Source organism: Zootoca vivipara, chromosome 8 (genome assembly GCF_963506605.1).
Source record: "Zootoca vivipara chromosome 8, rZooViv1.1, whole genome shotgun sequence".
In the NCBI taxonomy this organism is placed as follows: Eukaryota; Metazoa; Chordata; class Lepidosauria; order Squamata; family Lacertidae; genus Zootoca; species Zootoca vivipara.
In genome coordinates, this window is record NC_083283.1 from 13,571,659 (window position 1) to 13,597,072 (window position 25,414).

The following is a 25,414-nucleotide window of genomic DNA, read 5'->3' on the forward strand; positions in this document are numbered from 1 at the left end:
GCAGTTTTTGAAATATGGCAACCCTAGAAATCATTTGCGGTTAAGTTATAATCACCCCTTCAAAATGTTTTACATATTTATACTCATCCAGATCGGCTTAGAGAAGAGAGAGAAAAACTAATGCACTACAATTGAAGTGTCACACCCCCCTCTGATACTAGTCTAGTAAGCCAGTCTGGGATATTATATGCTTGAAAATGGCATTTAAATAAAGCGCACTTATTGAACGTTAGTGCCGCCGCGGCTTGCAGCAAACAGGGATGAGTTGGGATCAGGATAAGCAGTTAAAAAAATAAATTAAAGCCTCTGTATGTTTACTTCCGCGTTTCTATTTTTTCCCCAACACGCTCCCACGTGTATTGGAAAACAGGGGTGAGAAACGGCGCCCGCTTTCCCTTTAAGAGCCGGAACTTCCGGCGACGCTCTTCCGCCCCGCCCCTCCTCAGAGAGAAAGGCGGAAACCGGAAGCGGCCGTTGCTCGCCGAATTCGGCGCAGCCACGTCGGAGGAAGGCGGGCCCCTCCCACCGTACGCGGCTTCGCTGTCATAGGAGCGGCTCCGGCGAGAGCGTCGGGCAGCGGAAGGCCCAGCACCGAAGGCGCCCGGCGCCCAGGCCTCGTAGCGGCTAGACCGGCGGCGGAGGGGAGATGTCGGACCTCGGGGAGTGGTTCCGGAGCATCCCGCTCATCACCCGCTACTGGTTCGCCGGCGCCATCGCGGTCCCTCTCGTCGGCAAGCTAGGCCTCATCAGTCCCTTCTACCTCTTCCTGTGGCCCGAGGCCTTCATCAACCGCTTCCAGGTAAGCTGGTGGGCGGACTGCGGCTCCCGACATGCTCAGCGCGAGCCGGGCGCCTAAGAATCACCCGGCGGCGCTGTGCTGTGCATGCTGGGAGTTGTAGTTAATGATATCTTGGGAGGAATCGTGGGGCTCGGCAGCGCTGGTTGTCAATGGATCGCAGGGGGTTGGAAGGGACCCACAGGGTTCACCTAGCCCGGCCCCCCTGCGATGCAGGACGCCTGCCTACCGCCGTCCCTGGGTGGGCTCGAACCAGCGACTTTCTGGTTGGCAGCCAGGCGCACTGACCCGTTGTGCCACCCGAGGGAGCCACGCGGGAAGTGTCAGTGCTGTGTCATGACAACTTGTTAGGGGGACAGGACACCACTTGTAAACGGTTTCTTCATTCTTTTGCTTTCTCCCTTACTTCTTAAACGGGAATGGGTGAGGAGCTATGAAAAGGTGCCTTGTTTTGAGTCCCTGCCTCTTTCCTGAAAGCAAAGCACACCACCACGGTTTAGTGGGGAATGTTTGGGTCTTTACCATCGTGGGTTCAAATTCCCACAGTAAGTCCTGAAACTCATTCTGGAAGCTTGAACATCATAATCATCATCATCATCAAAAACTGAAAATCAAACACTGTTACTTTGTGTGCAGCCACTTTACCCCCTCCTTTTGTGCAGATGAGCGAACAATACAGTATCTGAAGCCAAGTGTTTAGTGTCGGCATCTTGGTTTGTTCAGAAACCATTATGCTTAATTGTTTTCTGGTTTGGATATAATAAGGAACTATGATGGACGGCTTTCTGGTTTGTTTGTTAGGTTGTTGTTTTGCTTCCAAGATGGTAGGAGTAAAGCAGGCATGTGATGCTTGTTCATGTGTGCAGCGCTTGCTCTTCAAGTGAGGGAGAGTCTGGGCTAATGAAGTGCCTTTGCCCTCGTATTGAAATGTCAAGATAACAGCTCCATTAATAGGGTGAGGAGGCCAGGGCAGAATAGTTTTCCATCTGGACCTTTGCTAGGCCTACAGGACTGCCATCTTCAGCAAGCAGTAAAGCAGCCATAAATGGAACAACTTCAAGGTGGTGGTCTCTGAAATGTTACCCACCATACATACATGGCCAGCTAAACATTCTCAATGTGTTTGTGAGACAAGAATCTGGATTTGTTAGGCACTTAGGAAACATCATGGAACTATCTGGGCTTCTATGAAAGGGACAGGCTTCATTGAACCAGGGAAGAACTCTGTTCTTAAAATTAATGTTGTAACAGAGCAGCTGGTTTGGGATATGCGAGGATGAACATATTGGATTGTGCAAGGGGGACATTATAGGAATTCAAAGAGGCCAGAGTAAAGTAGGAGAAAATGCATGTGCCAGATACGTTTGGAAACAGAGATCATGAATAGACGTTCATTTGTTAATTATAGAAGCCTCCAAGCCAGAATGGGTGTGCTGGAATGCTTGGTTTTAAAAGATGTATTGGGCATAGTGGGCAATGGTAGCACACAGTTGTCTCCGCATCTGGGACTCTATAGGAAGGACAGAGAAGGCTAGTGAAATGTAGGAGAAAGCTGGTCCTCTCTTCTCTTGGGCGGGATTAAGTGGATGACTTCTTTGTGTGTCAGAAATGCAAGCATGGTCAGCCCCTTGTGGCAAGGCTGTTTTTTGTGGCTGCTGCTACTCAGAGTTAGCAGGGCTGGAAATGTCATAGGCAGGGAGTTCGATAGAACAGGTGGAGATGTGCTCGTTTTTTTGTGTAATTTTTATGCTTGTGCAAGTCCTACAATATAGCGTTGGGAACATAGCCACCTACCGCTTAGAGATTTTTGAAACATAGAGTGATATTTAAATGCTGTTAAATATATGAAATAAACCACCCTCATAGAAATACACTACTTCATTTCTATAGCATGTATAAATTTGGGTCCTCCAAGGAGAAGTTACTTGTGCAATGCCATGCTCTTGGATCAGAGCTTTCCAAACTTTTCACGTCGCTGACATACTTTTTAGACATGCATCATTTTGCGACACAGTAATTCAGTTTTACAAGCAAGCTGGAGGTTTAACTAACCCCTTTCCCGCCCCAAGATTAGTATGGGGAGCATTCGCATGACAAATGTACGAACTGCAGTCGACATACTAACATGTCGATACCGGGTATGCTAGTCAAGTGAGGCTTGCATGCCATGCATCATGTGAAGTTGATAAGCTTATGCTATAATAAATTTGTCGGTATTTAAGGTGCCACAAGACTCTTGGTTGTTTCACTGTAATAAACCTCTGAATTCATACTCTCTCTTTAAAATGTTTGAACAGATCTGGAGGCCAATCACAGCAACCTTCTATTTTCCGGTCGGCCCAGGAACGGGGTTTCTTTACCTGGTGAACTTATATTTTTTGTATCAGTATTCATCACGATTAGAAACAGGTAATGTAGCATCGAATATATAACATACTATTTAGTTTTCACATTCAGTGGCACTAGTTACCTTCCATTTTCTTTGGGTCCATCTTGTGGAGATAGATGCTAATTTGGATGCATATATAAGAACATAAGAAGCTGCCCTGTTCTGAGTCAAGGCATTTGTCCATCAAGCTCAGTATTGTCTGCACTGACTGCCAGTGGCTGTCCAGGATTTAAAACAGAGGGACTCTCTCTCCCAGCCCTACCTGGAGATGCCAGGCATTGAATCTGTGACCTTATGCGTGCAAGGCAGGGGCTCTGCCATGGAGCTGTGAGAATCTAATCTTGCTAAGATGCAGAACTCGCAGGGTTGCATCCAAACTCCCACCAGTTCTTTGTGCAGGCCTTAGCACTGCCTCCTAGCTGTCACCTTCTGGGGCAGCTTTCTGAGGGGCATGAGGCTGCAGACGGAATTTGTGAAAACAGCCTCTCTCCTCTAGTGGGAGAGGTCCCTGGGCAAAGTACCCATGATAGTCTGGACTAGAGATGTAATAATTCTGGAAATTTTGAAGCTCGGGAAAAAACAGAAATTTTCGGAAAAATTAAAAAAAATGCTACATTAGCACTTCTTTTTTCTTTTCCAGATTGAAAGTCATTCTGTTACTTTAGAAACATAAAATATAACTATGGATAATTTTAATGGGCATAAAATTATCACAACTAGCATATTAAAAATATAGTGTATCCAAACAGGAACTGAAATTTAACTTGTCATTCATCACTGTTTGCTATGCAACATGCTTACTCCACCTCCCATGTTTTGCCCATGAGACCTTATGTATTTCCTCACACTGATGTGTGTGGTCTGTTAACCACTTTAGCTATTGCTATATGCTTAAATTAGTTTATTTCACTTTTTAAAGACTGTTTTACAGCATTTAATGTTTAAAATATTTTCATTTCTTTTTTTCTTTCATAATGCTTCTTTGATTGCCACGACAGCACATATACTTTCAGGCCCTTTTTGTTGCTCTATATTTTCTTCCAGTGCTTTGAGGCCTAGTGAAGAGGAACAGAACCAATGCATACCACACGTATGCAAACACAAAACTGAAACCTTTTTCTTTTCTGGTGACAACAGCACTTCCTAAAGGAAGAAATGAATCTTGTTCTTGCAATGGAGAGTTCAGTTTGTAACCTAGAACTTGCTTGTCCTCACAGAAATTAGAATAATCTGATACCATACATATTTTTTAAAAATGATTTATAAAATATTTGAACCCCTTATCTTAAAATATTTTATTCATCATGTTAAAAATAAAACATTCCAAAATCTATTTTTTTATCCCCCCCCCAATTTTTCCAAAAAAAAAAATGCTTCAGGAAAACTGGTTTCCCCCCCGAATTTTCCCGGTTTTTCCCCGGGCCTTCATATCTCTAGTCTGGACCCATCGGAGGTTAATGAAAATTCAAGTGTGTGTGTGTGCGCATGCACGCAATGCTGGTCTTTGGGGCATGCTTAGACACTTTCCCTGTGAGGGTTTTGGGAATGAGGAAAATGGAGGCTGGTTATTTTGAATCAAGGTGCTGTTTTGAGGCTGCTGTCCTATTCCTGCGTGGTCTGAATTCACTGGTACAGTCGTACCTTGTATCCTGAACGCCCTGGAACTTGAACATTTTAGCTCCTGAACGCAGCAAACCAGTTTTTGAGTGTTCTTTTGGAAGCCGAATATCTGACGCAGCTTCCACGGCTTCTGATTGGCTCCTGCAGCCAACCAGAAGCTGCAATTTGGTTTTTGAATGCTTTGGAAGTCGAATGGACTTCTGGGACGGATTCCATTCGACTTCCAAGGTACAACTATACCTGGAAGATGCACTGCAGCATTGTTTCCTGTATTTTTTGCAGAAAAATAATGCTAGATCTAAAGCTGGTACTCATATTGAATAAAGAGAATTTCCCCTCCCCAAATGTGGAGATGATATATTTTGTGTCTATTAAAACAGCCAGTTTTTCTTTCAAGCATTTCTTAATTGGCAAAAATACCTTCCCTGACTCTTTCTGCGGGCTCCTAAAACGGATCAGCCTCTCGTTTTTTCCTCTGAACGAAAGCCGCAGTTTGTGTCGTGCAATATAATCATAGCCCTTAAGATCCACCCAGTGTCTCTGGGGGGGGGAACAATGCAAAACAACTGCCAAGGTTTCAGCTCGCTCTAACACCACTCTTTTGTTCACAGGCGCTTTCGATGGAAGACCTGCTGACTATATGTTCATGCTTCTCTTTAATTGGATCTGCATAGTTGTATCCTTTTTATTGGCTACACCAACGTTTTGGCATGTTTGAGTCCTGCAGAGGGGGTGGGAGTGGGGTGTGCGGTGCTCATCTGTGTTCAGTCACACATCCACTGCATGGCCTTAGTCGTCGTAGTAGAATTCATTAAATGTGTATACCACCCTTCATCTGAAGATCACAGGGCGGTTCATAACGTAAAAATACAAAACGAGAACACAAAATATATAATCGGAAACAGAACCCAATACCGCCCACCCCCACCCCCCGCAAACATATCCAAAAGGCCATAGATTGTTTAATCAGCCGAAGAGTAATATTTTCGCCTGGCAGCGCCAAATGAGTCTCCCTTGGGGGACCATTCCACAAATGGGGAGCCACTGCAGAAAAGGCCCATTCTCGTGTAGTGGACCTCTTGTGGAGAGGGCACATGAAGAAGGGCTTCAGGTGATGATCACAGGGTCCGGGTTGGTTCATATGGGGAGGCGGTCCTTGAGATATTGTGGTCCTGACCCGTTTAAGGCTTTACAGGTCAAAGCCAGCATTTAGTCAACTCAGTATCTGCTTCACTCCTTTCTGCCCCTTTTGTACTATGATGTGTTGTTAATAATAATTATTCATAATGATTTTATTATTTATACCCCATCCACCTGGCTGGGTTTCCCCAGCCACTCTGGGCACTTTCCAGCACATACAAAAACATAGTAAAACGTTAAAAAACCTCCTGATACAGGGCTGCCTTCAAGATGTCTTCTAAATGTTGTGTAGTTCTTTATCTCCTTGATATCTGGTGGCGTTGTGTTTGTCTGTACGTGTAGGAATAGCTGTAAGGATTGCAGGTTAAAAAAACCAACAACTCAGAAAGATGCTGTCTAAATAGTTTTATAATATGGCATCATTGGCCCTGTACTAAACCCCGATTGAGTGGCTGAGCCTTAATGAGCTCAGAGTGAAGTGTTGGGCCTGTGCCTGTCCGCTTCTTGTGTAGCTAGAGGAAGGACTTCTGCCAAGTTGAGTTTAGCTTTTGAGGAATCTTGGCTTCGCATTCTGTAAAAAAAAACAATACAGTACTCCTGGCTTAAAATGACCAATTGTTTAACAGTGGCAGCTTCAAATTTGGCAACTGTGTTACACCAGGGTACCTCATTCGTACCTAATGCTAAGATGAGATTCTTTGAAAGGAGAACTAAACTTTGCAGAAGTCTTCCTCCTGGTCCTGCTGGGTGAGAGGTGAGGGGGGAGCAGGCACATCCTAGGTTGCACTTGAGTCCATTGAAGTTTGCCTGCAGAACAGTAATGGCAGTGTCTAGTGTGGCCTGCAAATGTAGCCATTCCCAGCCAAGAAGACCCCACATTATGTCTGGCTAACAACATTTTCTTCTGCCCTGTACTGTGTTGAATCTGATTCACTTCCTCTCTCACCAGCAATCTTTCCACATGCTGGGGGGTTTCCAGACAGATTCTGTCCAGCTCTTTTAGTCCCATGAGTTAAATGTGCCTCATCACAAGGTTGCACTTCTTGTCTTCTGTTTTAAGTTTGGTTTTCCTTAGTGAAACAATGAAAGATTACTGGTTTGGCAATGAATATGCAGGTAAGCATGTCTGTTTTCAAAGCGACCTGGCTTCTTTCGTGGTACTTGTACAGAATTCATGTGGGCCAGATCAGATCAGAGTGGATTATGTGTCGTTCTGTGTATTCAGTTCTCTAAATCAGTGTGCTGGCAGGGAGAAAAAGGGTCAGTTTGTGTTTCTGAGCACCTGGAAGGAAAGAGCACTGAGCAAAACACTCATCATTCCTGTTCAGCAAGATTGGTGTGAATTTTGTGCTGATACCCAAGTGCAAAACTGTAGGAGAAATAACCCTGAGAGAAAAGTTTTAACAATACTTTGCTGCGACCCTCCATGTCTCTCAAAACATCCCCCACTCCTCTCACACAGCTGCAAGGAGGAGAGATTGGAAGCTTTCCCTTCTGTTCTTATCTAACTGCAATTTTGCATCGTGTCCACACAGGATGTATTGTGCCTTCTCTGTGGTGTGACCGAAAGAAGCAGGTTTAGGAAGCTGACCGCAAATTAGGCATTGTACATTGAAAATAGGGGCAAGGGTTTCTGATCTTCTCACAGGCATGCTTTGGAAGGATTTTTTTTTGCCATATCATTTTTATTAATTTTACAATAATGCTTTCCATTACAATCTCTCCTCTTATATTGTACATGTTGGCTTTTTAGGGCCATGACTTCCTTCAAACCTTCCTTATGATTTTCTATCTTTCATTTCACATTTCGGCATTTTCACTACTTAACTATTGCTTTCAAATCAGAAACATCAAAACATCATATTTTCTTATTCTTCTCTGCAGTGAATTTTATACCTTTCCTTACAAAGCTTCTTGCAATCCTGCCAACGTGTTTGATTGACTACAATTGTCTTTCAAATAATTTACAAATTTAGTCCAGTCCTTGATGAACTTCTGGCCCCGCTGTTCTCGGATTCTTCCCGTCATTTTGGCCAGTTCCGCATACTCTATGCTGACTGTGACTGATGGGAGTTGGGGAGTCCCATGCGGAAACTACCAATTTTCCATCCCTGATGTAATGATGATAAACCACATCATACCCCTTGAATGCATTTTATGCCTGTTGTTAGCCAGACAATGAACAGTCTTACCAATGTCAACAGTGTGCCGTAGATGCATTCCTTTTCAGCCGAGTTTCAGCTGAAGCTGCCGTAAAGCTTTTGCCCTTTGTAGGAAGGAGAACTTCTGGGACGCTCCTGGAGCTTCAGGCAGAGTTTCCAAATGCACCCTGTTCTCCTCAAACTCAAAATCCCATATTTGGGCTCTAGGGAACTATATGACTTGCACCTTTTGATTTCCAGGAAGAGGGAGAGAAGTGCATTCTTGCTTTAGATTACGTCTCCACTGTGAGACTTTGAGGCTGAAGCCTGGGAGTTTCACAAGAGCACCTCTTGGGATCACATCTGTGAACTCCTGCCAGCTGCATTGGGCCCACCCTCACCCCACTCTCTGCAAGGGTTTCCATCTCAGGCCCTTCCAAGCCGCTCCTTATGCCCAGTTCTCCCAAGTGTGTGTGTGATATAACTTTCAGGTAATTAAGCAAGCCTGGTGCTGACATCTCGGTCAAACTGTCCTTGCCAATCGCACAATTGCATCTCTCAGTCACATTACGGTAGCTTTTTAAAAAAGATCTTGTTGTGAAAGTAAATCAACACCATTTTTTTCTTGCGAAGGAGCTCATTACGCAAGAACCAACACGGATGTTATGAATAAGGAGGCCTAAAAACCTGCAAGCCCCCTGTTTATGCTCAGTTCTGTCAGTGCAGAATCAGGAGGGGATCATTGGACTTAATTTTAAAGTCTACTTTTATTTCTATAATTTGAGCAGACTCCTGTAATTTTGAGGGCTGCAATCCAAGGTATATTTGTGACCCACTAAGCTGAAGACAGCCCACAAGCCACGTATTGTGGTTTGACCGATCTTGACAACAGACCTTTGTATTTGCTATCTGGGACAGGCAGCAAAACCAGATTTCCCACGCCCCAGCATGCTGTCCTGTCTGGGGATAGGCTGCTTTCTGCTTGGCGGATCTCAAATTAGGGAGCCTGGGGCAAAGAGGAAAAACGCCTTTCTAAAACATTTTCTCAATGGCGATGTGCTGTCAGGTGTGGAGAGACCTCTCTGTGACAAACATCCATGAAAGAGCCACAGCAAACTTTGGGCTTCTGTACTCTCTCTCTCCTGCTTGCTCTGGCACAGCTGTTAGAAGATCAGAAACTTCTTCATCTGTTTTATCTGAACCACAGCTTAGTGTGTTGGCTGAACTCTAAGCTATGGGTAACTGTAACTATAGTTAATGATAACAACTCAAGGTTATAACCAGTTCTCAGATTCAAGTGACATGCTGCAGTTAATCAAAAACAGAAGGCAAAGATTTCAAACTCCCCTGTGCAACCATGTCAGGAGTGGGGAGGGGACATGCACCAGAGTCTTGTTTCCATAATACTAAATCCAGGTTTGAAGTTATGTGCAAATTGGAGAGAACACTAAACAGGCCTCTGTGTTTCTTTTTATTGTGAGCTTTCTGCAGTTGCTTAGGTCTCCTGTACTGAATCTCAATCTTTTTGTCTCTCCATTCTCTTGCTTCCCTTGTAGTTGCTGATGATTCCCTTGATCATGTCTGTACTTTACGTTTGGGCCCAGCTGAACAGAGACATGATTGTGTCGTTTTGGTTTGGGACACGATTTAAGGTAAGGCCAAAGGGCTTTCCCCTTTCCTCAAGCCTTTTGCCCATATCAAAGGAACTTTGCTCGCTCATTGGGGAAGGGAGGCAGTTCCCCCCTGTGACTACTTGTCCCTTCCAGATTCTTAAAGGGATCCTGGCATCAGAGGAGCTTTTTTGCTGCCACTAAAGGTGCTCCACTTCCAAGCCTTTCTGCAGGGTAGCCTCTGAGTTGGTGTCATGTGCCTTGGCCACAATAGACGTAGACCCATGTACAGTGGTGCCTCGCTTAACGAATGCCCTGCTTAACGAAATTTCCGCTTAACGAAAGGATTTTTCGAGCGGAGGTTGCCTCGCTAGACGAATTTGTTTTATGAAAAATTCGTCTAGCGAATCGCGGTTTCCCATAGGAATGCATTGAAATTCAATTAATGCATTCCTATGGGCAAAAAAAATTTCAAAAAAATTTCTATGCATTCCTATGGGATTCGCTAGACGAATTTTTCATTATAAGAAAAGACCCGTGGAACGAATTAAATTCGTCTAGCGAGGCACCACTGTATGAGATGGCAATGTCTTTATACCACATTGTATGCTCTAGAAACACCTTGAGATGCTGCAACCAGGCATGGGCTTGTAGCAGAGCTCCTTGACCTTTAGTGTAGTGGTTAAGAGCGGTAGACTCGCAATCTGGGGAACTGGGTTCGTGTCTCTGCTCCTCCACATGCAGCTGCTGGGTGACCTTGGGCTAGTCACACTTCTTTGAAGTCTCTCAGCCCCACTCACCTCACAGGGTGTCTGTTGTGGTAGGGAAGGGAAAGGAGAATGTTAGCCACTTTGAGACTCCTTCGGGTAGTGATAAAGCGGGGTATCAAATCCAAACTCTTCTTCTTCTTCTTCTTCTTCTTCTGATGCTACTAGCCACCTCATGTCAGATCGCCATGCTTTCTTTTGGCTGCCAGATATGTAGTTGTGGGAGCTAATGCTACCGTGGAACGTTAGGATTGGAGAAGGGGATTTGTCGTCCTTGTGGTCTGGTATGCAACGAGGATGTGTACAGACAAGGAAAATGTTGGCAAAGGCAATGCAGGATGGGGGGGGGAGGCAGAGTCGGGAGAGATATTTTGTTCCAGCGGAGACAAGGGATGGAGCAAAAAAGCTGAAGGACATTTAACTGCAACTTGGGGGCTTGAAAGGTGTCCTGATAGCATGTTGCAACCCAGGAAGAGGTACTTCTAAAATGTGAATTACATGTTGCTGACTAGGTAGAGCAAAACCTCCATAGTTGAGGGTTTCCAGTGATGAGAGAAGAGCTCTGTTTGATCCAACAGGAGCCTGCTGGATCATCCTAATAGCCCACCTAGTTCAGCAGCTTGTGGTCTCAGGGGCCAGCCAGCGACTGACTTTGCCTTTTTCTGCTCCTCAAATATGCTCCAAAATGGACCCCAACCCTCTGGAGCAGATTTTCAGGGTGTGCAGTGGGCTTCAGAGATGTGTAGAGCAGTGGGATGCTCTGTTGCACAAGTGGAAGTCTTGCCTGAGTGGAACAGCAGCATTGGCTGCAACCCCTATACATTAAATGCTCAATAATGTACTTAGCTATATTTCTGGTGGGGCATTGTATTTGGAGAATTCTGAAGCAGGTGGAGACTAAATTGCGCTCTTCAGTTTTCTTGTTCTCATCATATGCTATTGTTGTCCTAGGCATGCTATCTACCATGGGTTATCCTGGGATTCAACTATATCATTGGAGGCTCGTAAGTATTCCCAAATACCCATTTTGTATTACAGTAAATACCCTGAAGGACACCTGAAACATCTGGATAATTAAGAGGAATGTGTGTGAATGCAGTAGCTTTTTTTGCAGTGGCAAGGAGACGCTCTTTCCCTTGCATTGCCCAGCTCTTCCACTGACCCAACCTGCAGATCTTCACTGGCGGTTTTCTCAGTGAGCAATTTCTTTGGTGAAAGGTCCCAGCCATAGTATCAGCCCTGCTCAAGCTGCAATTGCTCCTTCATGAGCAGCAGGCTCCTGTGTCCTTCTCTCTCCAAAAGAAAAGGTGAATGCGGGAAGGAAAGGAACTTCCTGGGCCTGTTTGATTCTTCCGTCTGCCTTATTTTTTAGCCTGTCCCTTGAGCATGGTGACTGCTAGTTGTGGCTTTGGGCATGTATGGTACATTTTTTGCTGCTATACAGGAGTATAGCAATATAGGAGTATTTTGCTGCTATACAGGAGAACCAGCATGGTGTAGTGGTCAAGAGCGGTGGACTCGTAATCTGGTGAACCGGGTTTGCATCTCCACTCCTCCACATGCAGCTGCTGGGTGACCTTGGGCCAGTCACACTTCTCTGAAGTCTCTCAGCCCCACTCACCTTGCAGAGTGTTTGTTGTGGGGGAGGAAGGGAAAGGAGAATGTTAGCTGCTTTGAGACTCCTTAGGGTAGTGATAAAGCGGGATATCAAATCCAAACTCCTCCTCGGGATAGGAGCCCAAGGCTGTCCCTCCCTGCAGCCCCAGCTTAGTCTCCTTGGCTGTATGTTGGGGCAACCAAGGTTCAGTGTGCATAAGATTGCCTTCAGGTCAGCAGCAGAAAATGCTTTACTACAGAATTGTTAAACATTGATCCCATTCTCTTCTCTCTGCAGTATCATCAACGAGCTGATTGGCAACCTGGTTGGGCACCTGTACTTTTTCTTAATGTTTAAATATCCAATAGACTTGGGAGGAAGAAATTTCCTATCAACGCCTCAGTTCCTGTAAGTTGTTTCAAAAGGTTTTCTCCTTTTTTTAAAAGGAAAATCAGGTTGCTTATTTAGAAACACTGAGTTACCCTATTTGAAAAAAAAGGTTTAGAACAGCAGTAACTAGAGAATTTAGGTGACCCAAGCAAGCTTTTCCAGTTTGGTGGATCTATGATGGGGTCTTCCACATTTATCAGAGCATGCATCTCTGACAGAGAAACCAATAAGGAGAGCTTTTCAACTGAAACTTTTAGAAGCCATGAATCAAAGAAGGGAAGGGAGAAGATGACAATAGACTTGTGAAATGAAGTTTGAAAACAAGTAATTCAACTTAAACAGGACTGGCTTACGCATGCTTACTAAAAAATGTCTTTCTGAATTAACGTGGGCAGGAAGAAGCAGCGGAGATACATTTCAGACATTGTGATATATCAGCATATACCAATATTTAGCTGTTGATATATCACAATGCTGAAAACCAGATATTGCCCAGTCCTTGATGCAAGCACACATACTAAGAATCTCTCTCTTTCAGAAAACGTATTGGTTCTTTCCCAGTTCAAAGAGATACACCCACAGAGTTTCAAGGAGAGAAATAATAGCTGTATCTCTTAAGAGAGCTGCCTAGTACTTCCTGGAACCCTTAGGTGACACATTTGCAGTTGCTGCCAAATGTGACAGATCTTCCGTTTTAAACTGGGGCATTTAACACTTCTTAATGTATTAATATGCAATGCTTTCCCTCCCACTAAGCTAGGAAGGGCAATGCTTTTGAGATCTCCCTGAGTGTTTGATAAAAGAATGTAAACTAACAAAAGAGCTTCAGACTTGTTAGGGGTCTGCCAAAACAGTCCCAATTAGGTTAAAACTGCACTTGAAAGGACAGGATTGGGATTGAACAGTATCTTAGCCATATGTCATCCAATCATGTTGCTGTTTGGCCAGCTTATAGCTCTTACTGTGTAGATTCTACATGCACAATGCCACAAAGCTGGAACTAGTCCTGATTTTAGAAAGACCAGGCATTTTTGAACAGCTCTTTTGCTTGGGCCCCCAGGTACCACTGGCTGCCGAACAGGAGAGGAGGAGTCTCTGGATTTGGTGTGCCCCCTGCCAGCATGCGCAGGCCTGCAGAGAACCGCCAGGGCGAAGGGAGACACAACTGGGGCCAGGGTTTTCGGCTGGGCGATCAGTGAAAGAACTTCCTGCTTTCTCTCTTCTTCTTTTCTTTTTGTGTGTGCGGGACATCTTCAACCATTCATGGGAATGGCTCCTACTGTGGAGTGCACTCAAGGACTGGGTTTGCTCTAGGGCAATTGGGTCTGGCCCATTAAGAAATCCTACTTTTTCTTTTCGTTCCTGGTGGAAGATGACACAACTGAAGGCACAAGATAGATTTTACTCCAGGCTGTTGAATAGTGCTCAACTCAACTCAGTGCTGCCATTAAAAAAAAAAAGAACACACATTTTTAATATTGTCTAGCACAGTGTATTTTCTTTTACCAACCTCTCCTCAGGTGAATTTATGTCGTTGCATCTGAATTTCAGGCCTCAATTTGCATAAGAGCCTTACAGAGTCCATTAAGAATCTACTCCTTGGGTCAGAGAATTGTCCAACATAGTAACTGGTAAAAAACAATGGGTTACTTCAGAGTTTGCTGTAATACTAACTAGCAGGAGCTCTTCGGGTATTGAGAACTATGTTGGTATTTATTTAGCAGGAACAGATCCTAAAATTTCCCGTGTAAGGCATCAGATACTTGTTTTGACTGGAGGAGATGTGAACCTAGGCCACTGAGGCAGAGCGCTAGCTCTCTTTGGGGAATTTTTTGCTGCTTGGTGGGGCTTACTTCCGAGTAAATAACACTCATAGGTCCGAGACAAAACTCAGTTCTTTGGAATCTGTAAGGTAATCATGCTTGGGTTTGTATCTTGTAAAGGGGAAGGCAAGCTGTGAAAAAACAAAGTTGGAGGGTTAGCAAAAATTATTCTGTGTTTTCAAACAAGACTCCCTACCAACCGGTGCGTCAGCATTTCTCATTCTGGAAGAAAATTTGGGTACCTGAGAATGTTCAGTAGTAACCTTCATTGCAAGTTAAGCTGCTCGATCATAATACGAGCAATGGGTATCAAACAACTGATGATTGTTTTATGTGGGGTGACATTGGAGATATTTGGATAGAGGGAGGAGAAAGCAGACCTAACCTTGTCCTCCCAATCCGCTGGTTTGTTCCTTCTCCTCTTCGTCTCTTTCTCCCTTATCCCCAAGCAAACCACATCAAGTTGTGCTTACCTGTGTTCCCACCTGCAAAATGGGACTGCAAAACATTTCACCCAGCTGCGCAAGTAGGCACTCTTTCAATAGCACTGCAAACATGGAAAGTGCTGTAGAAGTGATTATGAATGTTTTGGGTTGCAATCGCTACTGATATTTCTCCGTGCATCAAAGGTGTAGCCAATGTGGCACCCTCGAGATGTGGTCGGACCCTCATCAGGGCCAACTGCATTTGGAGGGCACTGTGTTGTCTATCCTTGCTCTGTGTATATTTGTATACTGAACTGGGGTTGGGTGGGATTGGCGAGGGAGCGATACTTTCACCGGATTCCGCTTTCTCAAAGGTGTGAACCTACTGTGGCAGTCTTCGTTGAGGAAAACAGAAACCTTGCAATTATGTGTCTTGATAGTGGGAAAAGGTATAGATTAAGAAATCATTTAGCAGCACCCTCATGGTAATAAACCTTCCGGTGGCTCTTGCTTGATTTAAATATATAGATATATATATTTGTCATAAAAAGGATGGCAATTCCCCAAGGTCAGACTATATTTGTCATTAATTCTGGCTTGTAGCACGTGGGGACCCAAATTCCTATAGCATATTGTCATGAATTAATCCTGGTGGTTTCGTGAATTGGCTGTCCCCATGTGCACAGGGACAGCACAGCTTTGCTTGCTGTTCATTCACACAACAGGTTCCACTGGCAAAGAGTCAAGCAGCTTCTCAACACTGCACTCTAGGCTTGCCTCTTCAGCAGTGGGAACAGTTGTACCGAAACCAGAAAGGAAGAGTTTCAGCTGTGTATGCAGTTCTTTGCCCAAGGCTGCTTGTTCTCTTTTCATACACTGCCTAAGTTGTGTAAATTTTGAATGTTACCCCAACCCAGGTTCTGAAAACAGGAACTCATTGTGAATACTTTAAGGAATGGGATTTTGTCTTCTCTGCATTCTAGGAGAAATTGGTCTCTGTATTGCTTGAGGTGTTGTGGTTGGTCTGTACAAAAAGCTGAGTTTCTTTCAAAGACCATTCTGTAGAATGGAACACTGGATTACAACCAAAGTGAAATCCATGAACAGACATGACTAATTTGGGTCCATTAATTCTGATGAGTCTACTCTGAGTCGAATCTAATTGGCTACAACCCCATAGCTATACTGATCATAGAGCTAATCAACGCATCAATTTTAAGCCGAGGTGCAGCCAACTTCATAATGTAGGTGGGAAATCGCAGCTTTGAATATGTTCTTATGTTAGAAAGTACTCCATGAAAGGGAAGAGGGGAGTAAGAATAGCTTTCCATAGCTTTAATAATTGCTCCCTGACAAGCTAGCATTCCAAAGCCAGGGATATTTTGGGGTCTTTGTAAAGGTGGAGGAATCCACTCATTCAGTTCTCCACAATACTACTTCTACATCTCAGCTCTAATTTAAGAGATCTCTTACACTGTTTTAGCAGATTCATTTCCCCCAATGCTGAATGGCAGCAGCCCTGCCGCAGCTGAAGAGACCTGCCAATCTTGCGTAGCCAACAAGGACCATCATTAAGCCTGCATTGCGCAGCTTCTCCCTTGAACACTGGTAGCAGAAAGGGGAAAGCAACACCCCTCATCTGCTTGCAGCGGTTGCTGGTGCTCAAAGAACCGAGCACGTTTTTAAAGGGAACCTGTAGCTTGGCTCTAAGCCACGAGAATTGCTGGCCTACCAACCCCAAGCTCCTAGTTCTGCAGGAAGCTGCTAGCTCATCCTGAACGGAGCAATGATTTCCATCCCTTTTACAAGTATAAAGCACACCAGAGAATAGAAGGGGGCAGGTTCGGTGTCTGAAATTTCTGTCTGCACCATAATCTTAAAGCAAAAGTCAAATATTCAGGAAGGGCATACGGTACAGCAATTTTACCATGTTGCAGTGCATGTGAGGGGTGGCTTGGTTAGTGAAAATCTAAGCCAGTGATATTCTCCTTTTTTCCCCTGACCCCATGTTGATTTTTGCAGTGGTCTAGTCTCGTGGAAGACCAGTTCTTCTCAAAGCTGGATTTGGCTATCGGAATGTGTCCCTTCATCTCTCTGCACATGGGGAACACAGCAGGGAGATTTCTAGTCTGCCTTCTCACTAGCATGTTAGCCGTCCACATGCAACTGGTGCATATCCAAGCCTGGTGTCCATCCTAGATCAATACCATGTGCCTTTCCTGGATGGTAAAAACTCACTTTTGGGCACTTCGCACTACTTTGGTTTTTGTTCACCTGAAGCACTTTTCCCTCCCCACTCTCAAACTGCCACCGGCAGCTTCTGTTATGAAATGAGTACTTCTTTTTGTAGATAACTTCTCTTTTTTTGTAACCAATTTTTTGTTCTTGGCAAAGTTTTAAATTAAAGATGTAAAACTCTAGAAAGCTGTCTGACACTGAATTTGTTTCAGCTTTGCATGCCTTTGACTTTACTGTGCAACCTCAAGAGAGCTTTGTAGGTGCTACTCCAGCCATAAATTGAATACAGTGGTCCCTCAACTTACGAAGTACTCGAGTTACGAAATTTCGAGTTACGAATGAAAAAAAAATGGCCGCACGCTTACGGTTTTTTCGACATCTGAAAGGAAAACCGTTGCAGTTTAGATGGGGTTTTCTCGACTTACGAATTTTAGATGCGGTTTACTCGACTTACGAATTTTTCCATTTCCAATTCCTATGGGAAACCACTTTTTTCGCCTTACAAACTTTTCGACCTACGAATGTGCATTCGGAACGGATTAAATTAGTAAGTCGAGGGACCACTGTACCGCTGTTCTCACAAGGGCAGTAGATTATTGTTGCTGACTTCTTGGGGAGCTCCTCTAACATTGTGTCTTGGTCAACAATGCAAAACGTCCTATGTAACCAAGTAGTAATATCGGGTCATTAAAAGACACATCATCTAAGGCCATCTATGAGCAATCACAGCATTGCTCCATCTGTAGACTGTGAGAAAAACCCTTCCTTGTGCCAAGCCTATTGATGAGAGGGCTTGTGGCAGTATCCATAGAATTCCTGCCACTAGGACTTCCACAGGTGCGATCCAGCATCCTTTTCTGTGTCCGCTCCCAATCCTGGGCAGGAGCAAAATGATATACCTTTGTATAGTAGCCTAGTTTCTTCACATGCTCCTCTACCTTCCATCCAGGCAAGCAAGAAGCACCAGTGTTTAAGGAAATATGCTAACCAGGCAGAGACTCTCAAGAGGGTGCAAAGCAGGGCAAGGGGAGAGTACGTGACCCAGAGATAGGGCCAGGCAGGTGTGGAAGGCTCAATTTGGCCCTTTTGCCTGAGGTTCCCCCTCCATGATGCAAAACATGCCTGGGAAACTTCTGGCCTGCCAGGCCTCATCACCTATCCAAGCTCCTATCCTCACCCTAAATTTCACCCTGCTTGCTGCATGCTGCGTGACGAGGTTGAGACCTCCTTGCATGCTAGACTGAGGGTGAAAATTGGTCCTTCCTCATTCATCATCCAATTGGAAACTTGGTGTTTGTGCACTTAAGGGGGTGTGTGTGTATCTATCATTTTAAGCGTGTGGGCACATCCATTTTCCATCCCTGCCCATTTTCTCCCAAGGCAATGGAAGACCGAGAGAGGGAGAAAAGGTTCTTCCCTCTGAATGTAGAGAATGATAGCAGTGGGATTTCAATGTCTCTAAATCCGGCTGGCAAAATAATGGCTGTGAATGACAGTAGGCCTTGCTTCTTTCCTGGATAACTTTCTTTAAGCTGCTACTCAGCATTCAAGAGCAGGCACACTATGCTGTATTTAAAGCTACTTAGCAGCGTGAGGAAGATTTTGCACTTTTTTAAAAAAGAGAGAGAGAGACAAGGGGAAAAGCTTACCAAAAACATTAAAGCCTTTGTTTTACTGAGTTACAACAAACAAGCAAAAAGTTAGAAAAGTGTTTTGTTTTAATTCAAACTCCCTAGCAATTAGATTTGTGCAGCGTATGGTGGGATGGGAAACGGATCCGTCTCTCCAAACCAAAGCAACTTCACCATTTGACCTGTGCCCATATGACAGTTCGTCCACTCTCTCAGCAGTTATTTGGAGAACAAAAGTGCATTCTGAGGACCTAGAAACAAATGAAAGATGTAGTGGCTGAGGCTTCAAGAAACCATGTTGTGTACTAGAGCATCTAAGGCTGACAAAAATAAGTCTCTGTCTTTGCACCGAACAAAGAATTGTGAGCAAGTTCAGTTATCAAGAAGCTTAAGCCCTCCATTGTAAAGTCTTTTTTTTTTTAGGATTGTACTACATGTAGTAGAAAAAGGTGCTTGGAACAAGCAAAGGCGTACTGCCAACAACTCTGGAGCTCCATAATCCAGATGTTTTGGCAAACGGTGAAATGCAGGATGTGTTAAAGAGATCGGCTGTCCCTCCAAGACAAAAGTTTTTGCTGCTTTTTCCTGCATGCAGAGGAACAAAAGGAAACCAACTGCAAATAAAAGGCTCTTGGGAAAGTCACAACGAGCAGCTAGCCCTAGACTGAACAGGTAAAAATGTGTTGAGATGGGTAAACTCTCACTGCGAAAATAGAAACACATCTTTAGAAACGTGCAGCAGGCCAAAAAGGTTTCCAAGTCATCCTGGATGTAGATGCAGCGGTAACTAATTTTCAAGAAAACCAATAAGCCAAATTGCGATCTCGAGATGGTAATGAGAATGCACAGCATATGCACCAGCCAGGAAAGGCAGCAAGACGTCTCCACGTTGTAAATGGGAAGTTACAATGGGAGGCAAGCAAGTTGGACGCTGTGGGAAAAAAACCTATGTACAAGGGCCCTTGTTGGAAAAGTCCCCTGGTGGAAATTTGGCACCGTGAGATCTGTAGTGACGCTCCACAGGACTGTCCTTTCTCCACCACAACTGTACCCACGTGCCTTGAACCGGGAGGGAAAACCCGTTGGATTTTCCTGCTTCTGAAGATCCCGCTTGCTCCCAGGGTCAGTGACGCCGTACTCCCCAAAAGTGGAAAGATAGGTCTAGAAAGCTGAAAGATATGCCTATGACAAATAAACAAATGGAGTGCACAGAATACGGTTATTATTTCGCAAAACAGAACATAGCTTTTGTTTTAATTCAGCAACAACCCTCCTTTGTGCTTTTTGGCTGTGGGGCAATAACTCAGGTGTATGAAATTCAATGGGTCTTCTTACTTGGAGTGAAACAAATACAGCTATGTGTGTAGGGGAAGGCTTTGGAGTGGCTGGATTCATTCATTCATTTAGAAATACCCATAAATATTATGTTTGCAGGGGAGGGAGTATGCCAGCCCTGGAAGTGACGTACTTAATTTTCCCTTGCACCAAGACCAGTGGTAAGGATTTTTAAAAAAGCAAACAAACAAGGGCTGCAGCCCATAAAAAGCTTCCATAAAAAGAAGTCGCCCCAGCTCATCTTAGAATCATAGAGTTGGAAGAGACCACAAGGGCCATCCAGTCCAACCCCCTGCCAAGCAGGAAACACAATCAAAGCAATCTTGACATATGCCTGTCAAGCCTCTGCTTAAAGACCTCCAAAGAAGGGGACTCCACCACACTCCTTGGTAGCAAATTCCACTGCTGAACAGCTCTTACTGTCAGGAAGTTCTTCCTAATGTTTAGGTGGAATCTTCTTTCTTGTAGTTTGAATCCATTGCTCCGTGTCCGCTTCTCTGGAGCAGCAGAAAACAACCTTTCTTCCTCCTCTTCATTCTCCCTTACTTGGTCGCTCTGCCTGTCTGCAAACCTACACACACTTACCTGGGAATTAAATAAATCCCTGTTGAACTCAGTGAGGCTTATTTCTGAGCAACCTTGCAGAGGAGTGTACTTGTAAGAGACAGCATCTCTTCTCACCCCCAATAAGTTATCTGGATGCCAAATGCTTGCCAAAGGATAGGCCTGCGCAACACACCTGGCGTATTGCATGTGATCTGCACCCGTCCCCTCTCATTCCCTGCATTCTGCGCTTGCCTTATTAAACCATACGGTGCTCACCTGGACACAGAAAACTCCCGATTTTACTAACGAAAAAAGTAAGGAGAATGCTGAAGCTAACCAAATTAATTTTTCAGATTTCTGTCTGGTACTAAGCAGCCCTTTACAGGGGTCCTGTGTGTGTAGTGCCTGTGGCAAGTGCTTTAAGATACCTTAGAATAAAAAAAGAAATCTTTAGTACCTGACCCCAGCTTACAAACAATACAATATTTTCAATAGCAAACCCGCTGACTTTAAGTGTTACCAATTCTTTGCTGGATGGTGTCCCGAAAGCAAGATGAGACCATGTTAATAAGCATCTCAAAGTTTGTATGTTTTTTCCCACTAGAGGGCCTAAGTTTGCGTTTTCAGCAATGAGTGTTTAAAAAGACACTAAGCCCAGGGACAGATAAATGAAATCAAAATACACACAGAGAACTGGGAGACTCCTTGGATTATGATTAATCAGTGAAGGTGGTTCTGAAAAGCATGCAGAGGCTGCTGTTTCCTAAGCATATAAAACAGGTCAATATTTTCCTCTATTCCAATCTAGAGCCAGATACATGCGCCGTTCGAAATTTGCCAGGTGTGTTGACGTCACGTGCATGAGCATCACGTCTCCCTAAGTTGGACAGAAGCTTCCTGGGCTTTGGGAAAGAGGTGCCAGGCCTCTGAGAAGATGCTGGCCTCCTGCCTACTTCCCAAAGCAGGGCAGGCTTTGGGGAGGTGGCAGAAGGGCTCTTGGACCCCGTTGACGCATCACACAGAAGCTTCCCAGGCTTTGGGAAGGAGGTGCCAAGCTTTAATATTTTAATACTCTAATTTACCAGGAACATTTTGGGGACGAGCCTAGTTCCCCTAGTCCGGGCTTCCTCAAACTCGGCCCTCCAGATGTTTTTGGGCTACAACTCCCATGATCCCTAGCTAGCAGGACCAGTGTTCAGGGATGATGGGAATTGTAGTCTCAAAACATCTGGAGGGCCGAGTTTGAGGAAGCCTGGCCTAGTCCACTGACTGCACACCCACCACTGTCTACAAGTGTGTTGATGTTCCTCCAACACTTCAGAGCAGATTTGGGAACTGTGGGGGGGTGGGGAGGAGGAAGTCCTGCTGCACAAGTGGAAGTTGCTATAGCTGGACGCAACCCTAGAATTAGAACGCTGAGCCAAGGAGGACCACGGCCAGCGTTAGGTCAACAAACAATCCCCATCGTTACCTGTCTTAGGTGTGAGAGGTATCGCCAGGTATACTTTCAGAATCAAAACCTGCTTTGCTTCCAGGCGCTGCTTGACCCCAGCTGTCCATACAGTCCGAAGCGTCATCATCATCGTCGATGGTGACTTCCACCCAACTCACATTTCCCTTGTTCTCGTTATTGCCTTGACTACCCCGGTCACTGCATTCAGATTTCTCCATGCCCTCTATGTCCTGCTTATCCAGCTTCTGATGCTCTTGACTGGGTTGCTGAACCCCCTCGCTACTGCTACTTGCCGTCTCGGGGGCTGCTGGTCCTTTTGCCTCATCATATCCGTCAACAGCATACTGCTGCTGGTATTGGTCCAGCCATTTTAGCGTCCCGGTTCGTAGGCAGCTCCTGTTCTCTTTGAACCAACGCACTATTTCAGTCCTCGTGAGCCCCGTCTGAGCCGCCAACTCGTCATACTCCTGCGGAGTTGGCCACTGCGTCCTCGCAAACGTGCTCTTCAGCAAGTGCGCCTGCTCTTGGCTACTTGGGGCAAATGCTGTCGAGCACCTGGACAAAGAGGTCGGTGCCTGGGAGATGTCGAACTGCTCTGTTGGACCAATGGCACCGTTGGAAGCCCCTTCCTCCTTATTCTTTATGCTCGGCCCCATAGAGTCCAAGACGGCTTGTTCCATATTATCCCTGAGCTTCCTGCGCTCGGAGAACCAGGCCTCAACCTCCCGTCCAGTCATGCAGGCTTCGTTCCGGAGCCTTTCCAACTCGCTTTGGGTTGGGAAAGAACTCTTGATAAAGCTTTCTTCAAGGATCCCCAGCTGTTCTCTGGATTTTCCTTTGAACTTCTGGAAAGTGAAGTCTGGGTATGGATTATAGTTCCGCCCCTGCCTTGCAGCCACCAGAGCAACCTGGTCCTTGGCTAGTGACTCGCTCGTGATGTGGACAATCCCTCGCTGGCTCCGGTAGCGGTGGTCGCTGAACCACTTCTTGATCTCGCTTCGGGAGAGGCCCGTGACTTCTATCAGCCTGTACACTTCCGCGTTATCTGGGAACTGGCTGACAATAAAGCTCGCCTTCAGGGCTGCTATTTGCTCCTTGGTCTTCTTGCGGTCATTTGCCAGCAGCGCAGGAGACAAGGGCACTGCAGTCGTGCTCGTCGGAGCAGCAGGGGCGATTTGTTTGGACAAGACCTCCGCGGCGACAATGTGCGGCCGTTTGACTTCCGGGACAGCCGCCTGGGCCTGCATGCTCCGTTTCTGCCCTTGGTTGGCCGCCACGGCAAGGGCAATGGGGGAAACATGGGACCCGTTTGAGACTTGTGTCAAAACCAGGCCGGTCTGGCTAAGTATCTGGCAAGGCACAGCCGTCTGGATCATTGGCTGCGGCATTTTTGCAGCGGCGACGTGAGCGGGCAGAACGGCAATGGTCTGGGCTGCTGGCTGGATAGTGCCGTTGAACATCTTCTTCCTCGCCTCCTCCACCTCTTCCGGAGACCAGCTGATGCCGTGCTTCAGACGCTGGGTGGCAAACCAAATCCGGATCTGCTCCTCGGGGTGCTTGGACGCGGCCGTCAACCACGACAACTCCGCCTGCGTCGGGTACGGAAACTTGTTGAAGGAGCTGATCATGGTTGTGTTGGTGTCCAGTGCGGAATTGTATTTGGTACTGTTCAGCGGCACGGGGACTTTGGGAACCAGGTTGATGTTTGGCGGGAGCTGCACAGAGGGCATCACATGGGCCAGGATATCGTGGAGAAGCTCTGCTCCGTTAATGCATGTGATAGGCTCCGTGGTCTCCGTAACCAGGTGGGGGATCCCATCCAGGTGGTTCTCTAAAGAAACTTTCCTGGCTTCGACTTTAGGCTTCCCAACGTTGATCACTGGGGTGGTCTTGCTTGTACCACTAGCCCCGGCAGGAACCACCTCGATTTCAGGGGTTTCCAGGGCAACTGAGCTGCTCGCCGCCTCAATGGACTGCTCTAGGACAGTCTGGTTGTTGAGCTTGATCAACTTGAGCTTGAAGTTGTTCTCTCCCGGGTGGAGTTTGGCGTTGTGTTCGGACAAGGAATCGTACTTTTTGGTTGTGAAGTTGCATTCGGCGCACACGTACAGGGGGTTGAGGATCACGTTGGGGTGCTGGGTGTCTATGTGCTCTGTGAACTCGTTCAGATTCTGCGTGGAATAGGGGCAGTACTTACATTCGTAGCCTCCGAGGGGTTTCCTGGCCGGGTTGGCCGGGGAGGATTTCCCTTCGATCACCTCACAGTCGTTTTCGCAGCTCTCCTTACCGGCCACCAAACCATTGCTCACGTCCTGTTCTGGAGTGCCGGTCGCTGCCCTTCCCATGCTACAGTCCTTGGGAGCTTCCTGCTCCATGGCCTCAGATGCTCGAACCATACACGGAGTGGTCGATTTCCTTTTGCTAGCCATGGCAGCTGTGCAACTGTCCTTGGCAAGAGCAGCTTCTTCTCCTGGGCAAGATGCTCCCCAAGATGGCTTATTGTGTGATGTTGTCCAGGATGTGTGTCCTAAAGAATTCCAACCATGGCGTTTAGCTTTGGCCACCACACCAATCGGGCTGCATGGCACCTGCAAGACAAGACATGCACCGTTAAAACACATCATCTTAAATACACCCCCCCCACACACACATAAATAACTGTTTTTAGCGTTGTGGCATTTTTGCATTCTACTCAATATTGTTTTTAGTGTCGTGGCAATTTTTGCATGTTACTTGGTATTGATCCAGAGTAGATTCCAACGTATAGTTTTAGCAGAGTAAAAACTTAAACCATGTTGCAGGATTCCCCAAAAATAGACCAGAGGTGATTGATATTTCATCCAGCTGAGCTTTACTGCTACTTGAAGGCAAATTAGCGTCATGATCACAAATGCAATACATTCAGGATTGGCACTGCCCATAAGAAATCCAGTTGCAGCAGACTTAAACTTACAATAACTTATAATAAGTCTAAACCTTAACACTAAGCATGCTATGTACAGTGGTGCCTCGCTTAACGAATGCCCTGCTTAACGAAATTTCCGCTTAACGAAAGGATTTTTCGAGCGGAGGTTGCCTCGCTAGACGAATTCGTTTTATGAAAAAATTCGTCTAGCGAATCGCGGTTTCCCATAGGAATGCATTGAAATTCAATTAATGCGTTCCTATGGGCAAAAAAAAAAATCAAAAAAAAAATCAATGCATTCCTATGGGATTCGCTAGACGAATTTTTCGTTATAAGAAAAGACCAGTGGAACGAATTAAATTTGTCTAGCGAGGCACCACTGTACAGGACACCACACCAGAAGGAAAATAGATAGAAAGAGAAAGTGAAACCCAGGCTCTTTCTGGCCCTACTTTGATAGTCAGCATGACATTGACAGAAATATATGAGAACCAGTCTAAACCAGCTGTACTCAGTTTATCTGAAGGAATAACCCAAACATCATGAACCTTCTGCTTGTTTCTTTCATACAGAGAAGCTTCCAGAAACTTCCAGAACCCTCTTGAATT

At 45.5% G+C, this 25,414-nt stretch overlaps 2 protein-coding genes across 3 annotated transcripts in view; one reads left to right on the forward strand and one right to left on the reverse strand.

The window, feature by feature from the left end:
* The first annotated feature begins 511 nt into the window (after nt 1–511).
* DERL1 (derlin 1) lies at nt 512–13,964 on the forward strand. Its single transcript, XM_035124554.2, has 8 exons — nt 512–799; nt 3,094–3,205; nt 5,417–5,481; nt 7,035–7,061; nt 9,643–9,738; nt 11,415–11,467; nt 12,358–12,468; nt 13,511–13,964. Exons 1-8 carry the CDS (start codon nt 647–649, stop codon nt 13,647–13,649), a joined length of 756 nt encoding a protein of 251 aa, XP_034980445.1. The 5' UTR covers nt 512–646; the 3' UTR covers nt 13,650–13,964.
* The window catches only part of ZHX2 (zinc fingers and homeoboxes 2), a 59,691-nt gene continuing 47,919 nt past the window's right edge, over nt 13,643–25,414 (reverse strand). The window contains exons 2-3 of one of the 2 annotated variants that reach the window (XM_035124552.2): nt 21,920–24,489; nt 13,643–19,749 (exon numbers count right to left, since the gene is read on the reverse strand). In XM_035124552.2, coding sequence (XP_034980443.2) covers nt 21,925–24,330 — 2,406 coding nt within the window. In that variant the 5' untranslated portion in view covers nt 24,331–24,489 and the 3' untranslated portion in view covers nt 13,643–19,749; nt 21,920–21,924. Of the gene's footprint in view, nt 24,490–25,414 lie in introns of both variants that reach the window. The other variant, XM_060277649.1, reaches the window with a different exon arrangement.